Source organism: Crotalus tigris, unplaced genomic scaffold, assembly GCF_016545835.1.
Source record: "Crotalus tigris isolate CLP2741 ecotype Arizona unplaced genomic scaffold, ASM1654583v1 scf7180000024337.5909745, whole genome shotgun sequence".
NCBI lineage: Eukaryota > Metazoa > Chordata > Lepidosauria > Squamata > Viperidae > Crotalus > Crotalus tigris.
The window spans coordinates 2,854,385-2,866,428 of record NW_024100507.1 but is presented as its reverse complement, the minus strand read 5'-3'; the positions used below and the strand labels follow the sequence as shown (position 1 = coordinate 2,866,428).

At 43.5% G+C, this 12,044-nt stretch overlaps 1 protein-coding gene across 3 annotated transcripts in view; it reads left to right on the top strand.

Moving 5' to 3' along the window:
* LOC120299992 (ATP-binding cassette sub-family A member 10-like) overlaps nucleotides 1-12,044 on the top strand; it is a 90,974-nt gene that overhangs the window by 43,959 nt on the left and 34,971 nt on the right. For all 3 annotated transcript variants that reach the window (XM_039325421.1, XM_039325420.1, XM_039325419.1), the window contains 5 exons: nucleotides 492-582; nucleotides 1,803-1,942; nucleotides 3,908-4,021; nucleotides 4,212-4,401; nucleotides 11,471-11,634. In XM_039325421.1, coding sequence (XP_039181355.1) covers nucleotides 492-582; nucleotides 1,803-1,942; nucleotides 3,908-4,021; nucleotides 4,212-4,401; nucleotides 11,471-11,634 — 699 coding nt within the window. The remainder of the gene's footprint in view (nucleotides 1-491; nucleotides 583-1,802; nucleotides 1,943-3,907; nucleotides 4,022-4,211; nucleotides 4,402-11,470; nucleotides 11,635-12,044) is intronic.

The window sequence follows — 12,044 nt, the reverse complement described above, 5'->3', positions numbered from 1 at the left end:
TTAAAGAGTGTCGGAAGTTGGTGCCTTTTTCTTTCTTTTTCCCTCTTTACACTATATCTTTTTTTCCTTTTCCTCTCCCTCCTCCTACTTTTCTATTACTTTTTTGAATTTCTCTTTGTATTTTATATTTTGATAAAAGTTTGAACAAAAAAGAAAAAGAGTTAGCCTCGACTGATTGTAGTTTAGCTGGGACCACTCAGTGATCATGGTATTGGAGCAGAGATTTGGAATATGGGATATTGTAGTCGTACATACATTATGTGGGCTTATCCTATTGCAAGGGAACAAATCTGCTGTTATATAGTAATAAAAGCAATTACAATGCATATTCTTATCATAAGGACTAATTGATGTCAAAGTATTTGTTGGTTTTCTTTTGCTGACTCACTTTTCTAAAACACCCATTCGTTTGACAATTGGAATTTGGCATAGAGGGCTTTGTATTGCTAAACAGATAACAACAAAAATGCTATTGCTTGCTGTTTCTCTAGATCGCAAAGCTATTATCTCACATGGCAGGCTGAATTGTGTTGGCTCATCTCTGTTCTTGAAGAAAAAATGGGGAATTGGCTATCATTTAAGGTACTAGGACTATGGCAACATGGCATTTTATTTGCTTGGCAATTGTGGATTGTTTCCTATCAATCCGATGCAGTCTTGGTAAACTTAACGTTCATTAATTCCTGCAATTATTCATTCACCCTTTTCCATTTGCAAAATGGAATTCTCAAGGCACTTATTGATTAGCCATTAAAATAATTAAATGAATAAAGGAAAAAAAGTGGTACAAAAAGTAAAAACAGCACAAAGAGCAGTTTCAGCTTATTTAACTAAAACCTTCAAATCCAGGAAGAATCCTGCAGACAGAATTTGAGATCTAGTCAGTAATTACTGCCGTGGTGCTCATGAATTCCTGAATTGAACAAGTGCAAGTGGCCCTCACTGAGGATATTGATATTCTTAGAATCTATAAATTCCTATTAAAGTTTGAAAACAAGAGGGTAATTGAGGAATATATAAATCTAAAATTAAACAAATCGACAAATTCAGTAGATTTACCAAGACATTTTTAGTTTGAGCGAGGAACTGAAATATTTATAAATCTGCTATAAATTTAGCAATTTTCTGTTTAATATGGGATCTTATAGAAGTTGCCAAACCAAAACTCCAAGCAATCTTAACCTGCATGATTAGTAATAAGGGGTGCTGGAAGATGACATTTAGCTATATAGTTAGGATGCATCTATACAAAAGTGTATTTAATGAAATGTGATCTAATGAAATAATGATAGTTCTATGAATGAGCAGGGAGATATAGATAAAATATCAAAAACATAATATCACCTTATGTATTTCATAGCTACAGGATAAATGTTGAAAGAAATTAAATACTAGATTTAAATTTAGTTAACTTTAAATGATTGAACTTGGTCAGAAATTTACAGATTCTTTCTTAAATGATTTTCTCAAATATAGAAAACTCTCAGTTTAGGCAATTTGGGAGGGAAAGTGCTAGACATTAAAGCTGAATGTCCATTAAACCAGAATATTTTTATGCATTGATATTTTATATAATTTTGCATATTAGAAGCATATATTTTATATGTGCATGTATGTATTTAAATAATTTATATGATTGCCCATTTTGCAGTTTGTGATTATGGATGACTTACATAAGGTTTTAACAAAAAGAAAATAGTAAATGAAAATAAAAATGAAGTCCATAAATTCAAGGGTTTACTGGAAAAAAATGCAACTCTTAGCCATTGCTGCCTGCCTAAATGTTTCTTTAACATGAACAGGATGTATATAAATGAAATTTGTGATTCTGAAAGAACAACATCACTGGTTAAGCACTACATTCCTACGGTGAAATTATCAGGACAACATGAAAATGAGCTGAGATACATCCTGCCTTCAGAACACGTGAATAAATTTCCAGGTAATTATCCAGTAAATAAAAATAAATTTAGTCACTGTTTTCTGAAAGAGCCCATATAGTTGAAGTCACCTGAATTTAACTTGCTTTCTATTATATGCCAAAGGACCTTTGTAAAATTATGAAGCACTCTTACAATAGAATAACAGAATTGAAAAGGGCCTTAGATATATAATCCAACCTCCTGCTCAAATAGGAGATCCTATATTAGTGGTGGTGTGCCAGAAGCGGCAGTCAGACCCCTCTCTGTGGGCACGCACGCCATGCCCTGGAGATGGCAACTGTCCCTCTTCAACCAGCCCCCCGCTAACTCGCTGAGGTCCCATGTGGCCAGATGCATCCCAGCACAGCTGGTTTCTCTCCCTCTCATCCCATCCTTCCTGGCCTCGCATGCTCTCCTTTTCCCGGGCACGACCCACTGCATCGTCTCCTCAGCTGTCGGCTGGCTGTCCAGCTCAGAGGCGGCTTCTCTGAACTGCTGGTGGTGAGCTGCGGAGCCCCAGAATGCATCGACTGGGGGCCTGGCAGGCTGTGGCTGCTGATGGACATTGTTGCCCCCCATGTGCTCACTGGCCTCTGTATGCGGGGGCCGATGGTGTCAGGCAGAAGCCGTCCTGGCCCCTGCCTTGCCTTGCGACAATGGCACCCCCGCCCTGCCTCACCTTGCCTTGCCTCACTCCGCAGAACCAACCTCCTGCCCACCACCCCACCTGCCAGAGACCCCCTGGATCTCCCCCAACCCTGCCTGGCCCCCACAGATGTCCCTCCCCATGAGCAACATCAAGGTGATCACGACTTGGCCAAACCATCCAGTCTGCCATGACCACCACAGCCACGCCCACTCAGTGGGCCACGCCCACCTGGCACCCAGTGATACATAAGTGGGTTTTGGGTTGCAGTTTGGGCACTCGGTCTCTAAAAGGTTTGCCACCACTGTCCTGTATAACAATAACAATAACAACAACAACAACAATAAAGTTGAAAGGGACCTTGGAGGTTGTCTAGTCCAACCCTCTGCTCAGGCAGGAAACCCTATACCATTTTGGACAAATGGCTGTCCAGTCTCTTCTTAAAAACTTCCAATATTGGAGCATTCACTGCTTCTGGAGGCAGGTTGTTCCATTGGTTAATTGTTCTAACTGTCAGGAAGTTTCTTCTTAGTTCTAGGTTGCTTCTCTTCTTGATTAGTTTCCATCTGTTGTTTCTTGTCCTGCCTTCAGGAGCTTTGGAAAATAGCTTGACTCCCTCTTCTTTATGGCAGCCCCTGAGATATTGGAACACTGCTATCATGTCCCCTCTCATCCTTCTCTTTGTTAAACTAGACATACTCAATTCCAGAAACCGTTCCTTATATGTTTTAGCCTCCAGCCCCCTAATCATCTTTATTGCTCTTCTCTGTACTCTTTCTAAAGTCTCAACACTTTTTTACATCATGGTGACCAAAACTGGATGCAGTATTCCAAGTGTGGCCTTACCAAGGCATTGTAAAGTGGTATTAATACTTCACGTGATCTTGATTCTATCCCTCTGTTAATGCAGCCCAGCACTGTGTTGGCTTTTTTGGCAGCTTCAGCACACTGCTGGCTCATATTTAAGTGATTGTCCAGTAGGACTCTGAGATCCCTCTCACAGTTACTACTATTGAGCAAAGTACCCCCTATATTATACCTGTACATTTGTCATCTCAGACAAATGGCTGTCCAATCTCTCTTAAAAACCTCCAAAGATGGACCACCCAGAATTTCTGAAGGCAAGACATTCTACACATTCTCATTAATTTCTTTTTATTTCTAGGTTGGATCCCTCCTTCATAAGTTTCCATTGCTTCTTGTCCTACCTTCAGGTGGTTTAGCGAATAGCTTGACTCCCTCTTCTTTGTGGCAGCCCCTTAGGCCTTAATTTAAAACCTTATTTTAAATTAGTAGGGCAAATCAAAGTCAAGCATATGATTTGTTTTTGTCCACTCAGATTTGTTCAGTGAAATTGATCAACAGACAGATCTAGGAATACTTGACTATGGAGTTACTATGACAACTCTGGAAGATGTCTTCCTGAAACAAGAAGGAAATGAAAAAAATTCCGGTAAAGTATTTGGAATATCTTCTGCTAGAAGTACTTTAGGGTAATAATTGAAGAAATATAGCAAAGAGTGTAATGAAGAGATTTGGGTGTGAGAAGCTAGAAGGGAATAGAGAGGGATGAAGGTTAGAAAACGAAGACTTTCTTCAACTGAAATAAGCAAACTGAAAGATATTTTTGAAACTTATCTTAGATTATGGAGTCCATTATGAAGGGGAAGGAGAAGAACCAGGAAAGGATGAAATGGAACAGAATCTGCTGTTGCTATCAGAGATGGGAAAAGTGACAATGAAGGGCTTAGGACTCTGGAGACAACAAGTTTATGCCATTGGAAGAATGCACTTTTTAAATCTCAAGAGGGAATGCAAAATCTGGGGAGCCCTGTGAGTGATTTATTAATTATATTTGGTGTTAAATGTACAATCTTCTCATGGAATAAGGGCCAAAATATATTCCATGATTGACGTGAAAATTTGTCTACATGAATCTTGAACAAAATACAGGTAATCCTCAAGTTACAAATGTAATGGAGCCTGCCAATTACATTCATAAACCAAGGATTCGTAGGAGTGAATCATGTAACCTGAACATGATCACTCACTGCTTTTGCCCACGCATTTGCTAATTGAATGCACAGATCGTTAAGGCATGAGGTATCTCAGGGTGGGGAAGTCCATGGGGGGACCTAGTGCTTCCAACCATGCAAGGCCTCCCCCAACCCACTGAGATATCTCATGCTTCCCCCTCCTCCTCCATCCTGCCCAACTGGGTCATTTACCTTTCATAAATCTCAATGATCAAGGGAGCTATCTCCTCTCCAGCCTCTGCTGCAGTTTTGCCTTGAACAAAGGCTTGCCGAGGCCTGCAGGGATGAGAGATTGTGTCCTTATAGGCTCCAGTCATCTTTGCAAAAAGCCTTTGCTGTCGAGAATGAAGGCTCGGAGGAGTGTGCATGTCCCTCTGGGCCTCTGTTTACGGCAGCAAAGGCCTTTCCTCAAGGATACACACGCCCTTCCCGGCTTCTGTTCTCGGTGGCAAAGGCTTTTTGCAAAGATGGCAAAAGGCTTTGCAAATGGAGGGAAGGCTTCGGTGCTTCAGGCCTTCCCTCCATTTGCAAAGCCTTTTGCAGCAGATCTTGTCCAGGTCTCTGTTTGCAGAGAGCAGAGGCCTAAAGTACCATGAGATCATGTGAGATCAGTAGCGCGATCAAAGGCCTGAAGCACTGAAGCAGGCCAAGAAACTGAAGGTTCACTAGATCTTTGCAAAGTGAGTATCCACAGGCCCAGTGCCTGTGGAGACCCAGCAGGGGGAGGGAAACAGGCAGGGCGAATGTTGCAGTGCCTCTGCGGGCATTCGTAAGGGTGAATGACTGCCATGGAGCTGCAACATTCGTAACTTTGGGCCTGTTGTAAGTACTTGGGGGGGGGTTATGTCATAACTTTGAACGGTCACTAAGTGAACTGTTGTAACTCGAGGATTACCACTCTAAAGATAATCTCCTTCCCTTCCTCTTTCTTTTCTCTCTCTCCCCCCATTCCTCCCTCCATCCCTCCCTCTATCTCTCTCATTCTCCCTCTCCCTCCCTTTCTCTTAATGATCATTAAATGGTTCAAGGATATAAAATATTTCTTCTCTAAGGATGAAGACAAATTATGATCTCAGAGAGAGGGCATGGATGATCCCCTGGATATTTGTGCAAACAAATCTTGCTATACTCCGATTTCACTCTGAAAATATCAGATTTTGTCAATGAAATTTTTGATCCTGTGAAGTTGCTCTGTCCATGTTATTCATTAACTAATTATAAATTTTATTAGAAAAGTACATCTACTTTTCCTCATATAAAGATATTATAAAACTGTTGTGTCCTCGAGTCAATGGCGAAAAAAGAGCACGTATTCTGTTAATTCCAACAGCCTTTATTCTCAGCAGTTCTCTCTGACACAACTTAGAGGCTCGCAGGCCTCTCTGTCTCCTTTAATAGAATCCCCGGGCAAAAAGGTAACAATCTGGCGCGCTTCTGTGCCTTGTGCATGCGCGCAAGGCTGGTGCCACTCAGTCTGGTCCCGGGCAGCTTGCAACAGCCCGGGACCATTGCAACGTCCCGAGCCTGCCTTTGCAGGCTCAGGACACAACACCCCTTCCCCCCCGGATGAAACTTATTAAACTATATGGGTAGATATATGCAACTTCAACACGAGCATGGTGTGCTATCCAATGGAACCTGCACATTTGTCGCAGCTACTTACTAGCCACACTATAGCATGGTACCAGGCTATTGTTTTGGAATTAAGTGCCCAACACCCGCACTTTCAAGTTCCCCAACAGCAGGCACCCTCTTCACCTCCCTTGCTTTGACAGCAATGTTACAAAATCTTCAAGGTATTTGGGAGATCATTTTACTCTCTGTGACCTCCTCAGATTTTGAGAGCTCCCTAAATCATCCTGTGCAGAGATTGTAGTGGAGTTGCCCCCTCTTTCAAACCCTGGTGGTCCCCGTGAACTGGGCCCTGTTGCCTGGTCTGCTTGCTTGCCCACCGGGCTTGTCAGATCAGGACTTTGCTCCCCACTGTATCTAGTTGACCTGCCTAACTGCAGGCTCTCGGGCCCCACTATGTGCCCGCCAGTATTTGGCATTTCTGTGGTACTCTCCAAGTCCACAATGGACCTATCAAGGGAACGCATCCCTTCACTCCCAAGCCCCGTAACAGGATTGTCTGGGGTTTCTGCAGTGCCCCAATACTCGGTTGCCCCCCATTCTATGTCGGAGGTACTAGAATCAGGATTTGCCTCTCTGACTACCTCCCTGTGTGTAGACTTCCTTTTGGAAGCAGTAGCAGCATTGGGCCAGCTTATTTGTTTGTGTGCCAGTTCTCTTGTGTTATTTGGGTTGTTTGGATGCTCCCAGTTATTCTCCCTGCTTGGAGTGCTGAATTGGGGTTGTGAATAATGAGTATGCCCCCTGGGTGACTCCCTGGCTGGAGTAAGCACTGGTGCCTGTATTGTTTCTTGTTCCCCTGAATTCCTGTTAAGGACACTTGCAGAACCTTGGAACAGGCCTTCTTCAGCCTCTCCGTTTGGCCCCAGCTGCTGCCAACACCCTTCCTTTTGCCCACAGTGATCCCCCTCCCTCGGGAGAAAACCCAGGAGTTGCAGAGGGTGAGTCCAGTATCGTATGCAGCTGATCGATATGCAGCCGAAGGACACGGCCATCATCCAGGGAAACCTCATAGGACAATGGACCAGTGACCTTCCATGCTACCGCCGGAACCCACAAGTGACCTGGCCCATAGTTCCGGGTCCATACTGGGGCACCCACTTGCAGACACCATGGTGCCCTGGGTTGGGTGACCATAGGAGACAGTCTGTCCAGATGCAACCTGTCAAGTTTGGTGATCAGTTTGCGCCCCCAGCGAAGTACAGCCGGGCTCTTCCCAGTGGAAGTGGAAGGTGTGGTGCGGTAAGCAAGAAGAAAGTCTGCCAACCTGTGGTGCCAGTCCCCGTAGGTCAGTTTCTTTAAAGCATCCTTGGTGATGCGGAACATCCATTCAGCCATACCGTTAGTGGAAGGGTGGAATGGGGCCGAAGTTGCATGACAAATCATGTTGGCCTGCAAGAAAGCCTGAAACTTGAAAGAAGTGAATTGAGGACCATTGTCAGAACCAGAACATCTGGAAGGCCATGTGCAGCAAAAATCCCTCTCAGTACTTGAATGGTCTTGGCAGCAGTAGTGGAAAAGACAGGAACAACCTCAGGCCACTTTGAATGGCTGTCAACAAGGACCAAGAAGAATTGTCCCTGAAAGGGCCCAGCGTAATCTACATGCACCTTAGACCAAGGTGACTGTGTCTCCTCCCATCTATGCACAGGAGCCTGAGGCATTTCAGGGCGTGAACACTGGCACAAGTGGGATCCATGCACTTGGGCCTCTATTTCCCTGTCTAATCATGGCCATCATAAATGACTACGTGCAAGCGCTTCCATCCTGACAATGCCAGGATAACCTTCATGGAGGGAAGTTAAGACTCTAGGTCTCAATGAGGTAGGAATAACTACTCTGCTGCCCCACAACAGGCAACCCTGGAAAGTGGATAACTCATGGTTCTTGAGCCAGAAACTCTGGAACTCAGTACCTGGACAACTCTCAGGCCATCCAGACAAAACCCATGACAGCACATGAGTAAGCATGAGATCTGTGGCTGATTCAGCAGCCACATCCCTGGCATTTAGGGGAGACTCAAGTAACACCTGAATGGAAAGAATATTGATGGCAGGGGCAGGGTCAGCCTCTACCATTTGCAAAGGTAATCTACTTGGGCAATCAGCATGGCCCATTTCCTTGCCAGGTTTGTGAAAAATCATAGGCTGACAAAAAGATAGACCATCTCAGCATTCTAGGAGAGATGATACGGGGAGTTTGTTTGTTTGTGGTAAACAACCCCAACAAAGGCTTATGGTCAGTATAGACTGTGAAATGTCTGCCATATAGAAAATCATGGAATTTTTTAATTCCAGCGACAATGGCCAAGGCTTCTCTATCTATCTGGGCGTAGTTTCGCTCAGTAGAGGATAAGCTTCTGGAGTAATATGCAACAGGAACCTGAGTTCCATCAGCTCTTAAATGGCTAAGTACAGCCCCCACCCCATAAGGGGAAGCATCACAAGCGATGCAAACAGGAAAAGTTTCATTAAAATGTGCAAGCACATTATTTGCTATAAGTAAGGCCTTGACCTCATTGAAACTTTTGTCATGTGCTTGGGACCACTGTCACACTGCCTGCTTGTCTAAAAGCCTATGAAGTGGTTCTGCTTCATTAGCTTTGTTAGGTATGAAAGCATTCTAAAAATTCAAGAGGCCTAGGAAAGCTTGTAACTCAGCTTTAGACTTAGGCTAGGAGCCTGCTGTATGGCCTTCAATTTAGACTCAGCAGGGTGAATACCCTTGGCATCTATTCTGAATCCTAGGAAATCTGAAGAAGAAACTCCTATTTTACATTTTTCTTTTTTAAGTTTTAGGCCTGTTTTTCTGAAACGCAGCAGGACAGCCCTCAATCTCTCAGCTAAATTCTGAGTGGATTATCCAGCAATAAGGACATCATCAAAATAGGGGCAAACCACAGGGATACCTCTCAGGGTGTTTTCCATAACACTTTGGAAAATTCCAGGAGATACATTTACTCCAAATTATAGTCTCTTGACTTTGAATGCCCCCCTATGAGTTACAATAGTCTGTGCTTCAGCAGCAGCTTCATCAACAGGTAACTGTTGATAAGCCTGTGCCAAATCTAGCTTTGCAAAAACACACACCCCCTTGAGGGAAGCCAAAATATGGCTGACTACAGGTACAGGATACGCATGCTGTTGCAATGCCTTATTTAGTGTGCATTTGTAGTCTGCACAGATGTGAATGTCCCCATTAACCTTGAGAGGCGTGACTATGGGGGTTTCCCATGGACTTGAATCAACAAGTTCTAAAGTGCTTTGCTTAACCAATTTGTCCAATTCAGCATCAATTTTCCCTTTAAGAGCAAAGGGTACTGTCCTTGTTTTCACCCTAATTGGAGTGACAGTGGGGTCAAGTTTCAAAGAAACTGGGGGGCCTTTGTTAGCTCCCAGCTGGGGGCTGAAAACATCTGCAAACTCTTTGCAGACTTCTGCTAGGCCTAGCATTTGCAAATTGTGTAGTCCTGTAACTTGGATTCCCAAAGCCTCAAACCAATCGAGTCCAATGACTCTCGTTTGTTCACCCCCAACTACCAATACATCTAATGGACCTTCAAAATCCTTGTATTGGGTGGCCTCCCCCTTTACACACACCTTGGAATTTTGGAAATCTGTTAAGACTATATTGGATGGCCTAAGTTTGGCCTGGAACCCACTGCTAGTGCAAATCTTCCTGAAAGTGTGGATAGAAATGATTGAAAGGGCAGACCCAGTGTCCAGCTCCATAACCAATGGAACTCCTTGCAACTTCACCTTAAGTGACAGTTTCTTTTTAAGTGGCCTGTGTGTGCCTGTTCTGCGTGATGCACAGAAAGCCACCCTGTTTTCGCTGGGGACCCTGGTACCTTTCAGGCGCAATTCTTCTCGAGGTTGTGCCTTCTGACGGCCCAGACAAACAGATGCTGTGTGGCCTTGCTTGCCACATGCTCTAGAGATTGCAGAACGAAACCTGCAGTTGGTCCTCTTGTGGTGATCTCCACACCCGAAGCACTTGGACAGAGCTGGAGACTTTTCTTTGCCTTCCTTCTGCTTCCTGTCTTTGGATGGGTAGAGATGATCCACCTCATCTTCAGGATCTTCCTCCGAGCTCTCTTGGACTCCCTCATGGTGCATGGAAACTGCTTCTGGGTTGTTCCTGATAGGCCTCATATTCTTGACCGCCCCACCTGCTGCCTCTTCTGCAGTGACATCTCTCAAGGCATCTTGGAAGGAAATGTCTTCTTTTGCAAAGAGTCTCTGTTGCAAGTCTCTGTTCCTAAGCCCACATACAAAACAGTCTCTCAGCCTTTCTTCTAAATCTTTAAAGTCACAGGGCTTAGCTGCTCTTCTCAAGGCTGCAATGTATTCTTTGGCTGATTCACCAGCTCTTTGATCCCTCTGTTCAAACGTGTGTCTCCACGCAATAACAGAAAACCTGGGCTGGAAATGTTCCTTCAATAACTTCTTTAAATCTGTATAAGTGACAGACTCAAGAGGAGCAGGGGCTGCCAAATTTTCTGCAATTTCAAACGCATCTTGACTACAGACACATAGCAAAGTAGCGGCCTTCAAGCCATCTTATCTAACTTGATTCACTCTAAAGTAATTTTCTACTCTAGCGACATAAGACTCCCATCTTTCTGGGTGAGTAACGTTGAATTCAGACAATCTCCCTATCTTTGCCATCCTTGCTTCTTATTCTAGGAAGGGGTCTATCAGCCAGCTTACCTCCAGCGACACTGTACTGGTAGGCCAGATGCTGAGTTTAACGCCGTTTTACTCTCTTCAGGACTCTTGGGGTAAGCTTACAAGTCTTCTTCTTTAATCTTGCAAGCAATCCCACCTTCGTCGCCAGTGTTGAGTCCTCGAGTCAATGGCGAAAAAAGAGCATGCATTCTGTTAATTCCAACAGCCTTTATTCTCAGCAGCTCTCTCCGACACAACTCAGAGGCTCGCAGGCCTCTCTGTCTCCTTTAATAGAATCCCCGGGCGAAAAGGTAACAATCTGGCGCGCTTCCATGCCTTGCGCATGCGCGCAAGGCTGGCGCCATTCAGTCTGGTCCCAGGCAGCTTGCAACAGCCTGGGACCATTGCAATGTCCCGAGCCTGCCTTTGCAGGCTCAGGACACAACAAAAACTATAAAACACACAAAATTACGGGTTGGGAAAGACCTGTTTTGTTTTGTATTACCAGGATGCCATTTGCTTCATATACAGTAAGCACTTAATCTGTGTTTCTCTTTTTTACAGTTTACTAATTTCTGGAATCATTTTATTACCTTATATATTTGAAACTGCTTCCTTTGCTGTTTCGTTGACCATGCATTATGTAGAACTTCATCCTGGGTTATACTTTCAGTCAGGAAAGTGGCATTTCAAGGAAAAATCTGAACTTCTGATCCTTAACAACACAGGTAAAGGCGAAGAATATAATCTTTTTTTCATAGTATTTATATTACAAATTACAAATGCAACGATAAAAACTAATAAGAAATAAACCAAAGAAAAGAAATAATAGAAAAAGAAACAATTCATCTACTGAAGTACAACAAATGTTCTTTTCTTCCTATATCCCATCACTTATCTATAAACAAATCGTTAAAACCTCATTTCAGCCCAGATCACCAAAACTCCATTAAGGGTTTTTGGAGATAATAACATATTTTAATCTTGGTCAAATAAACCAACTTTATATTCATTCCTTTTAGTTCTGACTATTTTGAACTTTCCCTTCAAGTAATGTCCTAGAACTTCATTTCTTTTCTTCTTCTTTTTAGTTCCTTCTTACAAAATTTTCAAAGCTTTAACAAGCCTCTTTTGTAAA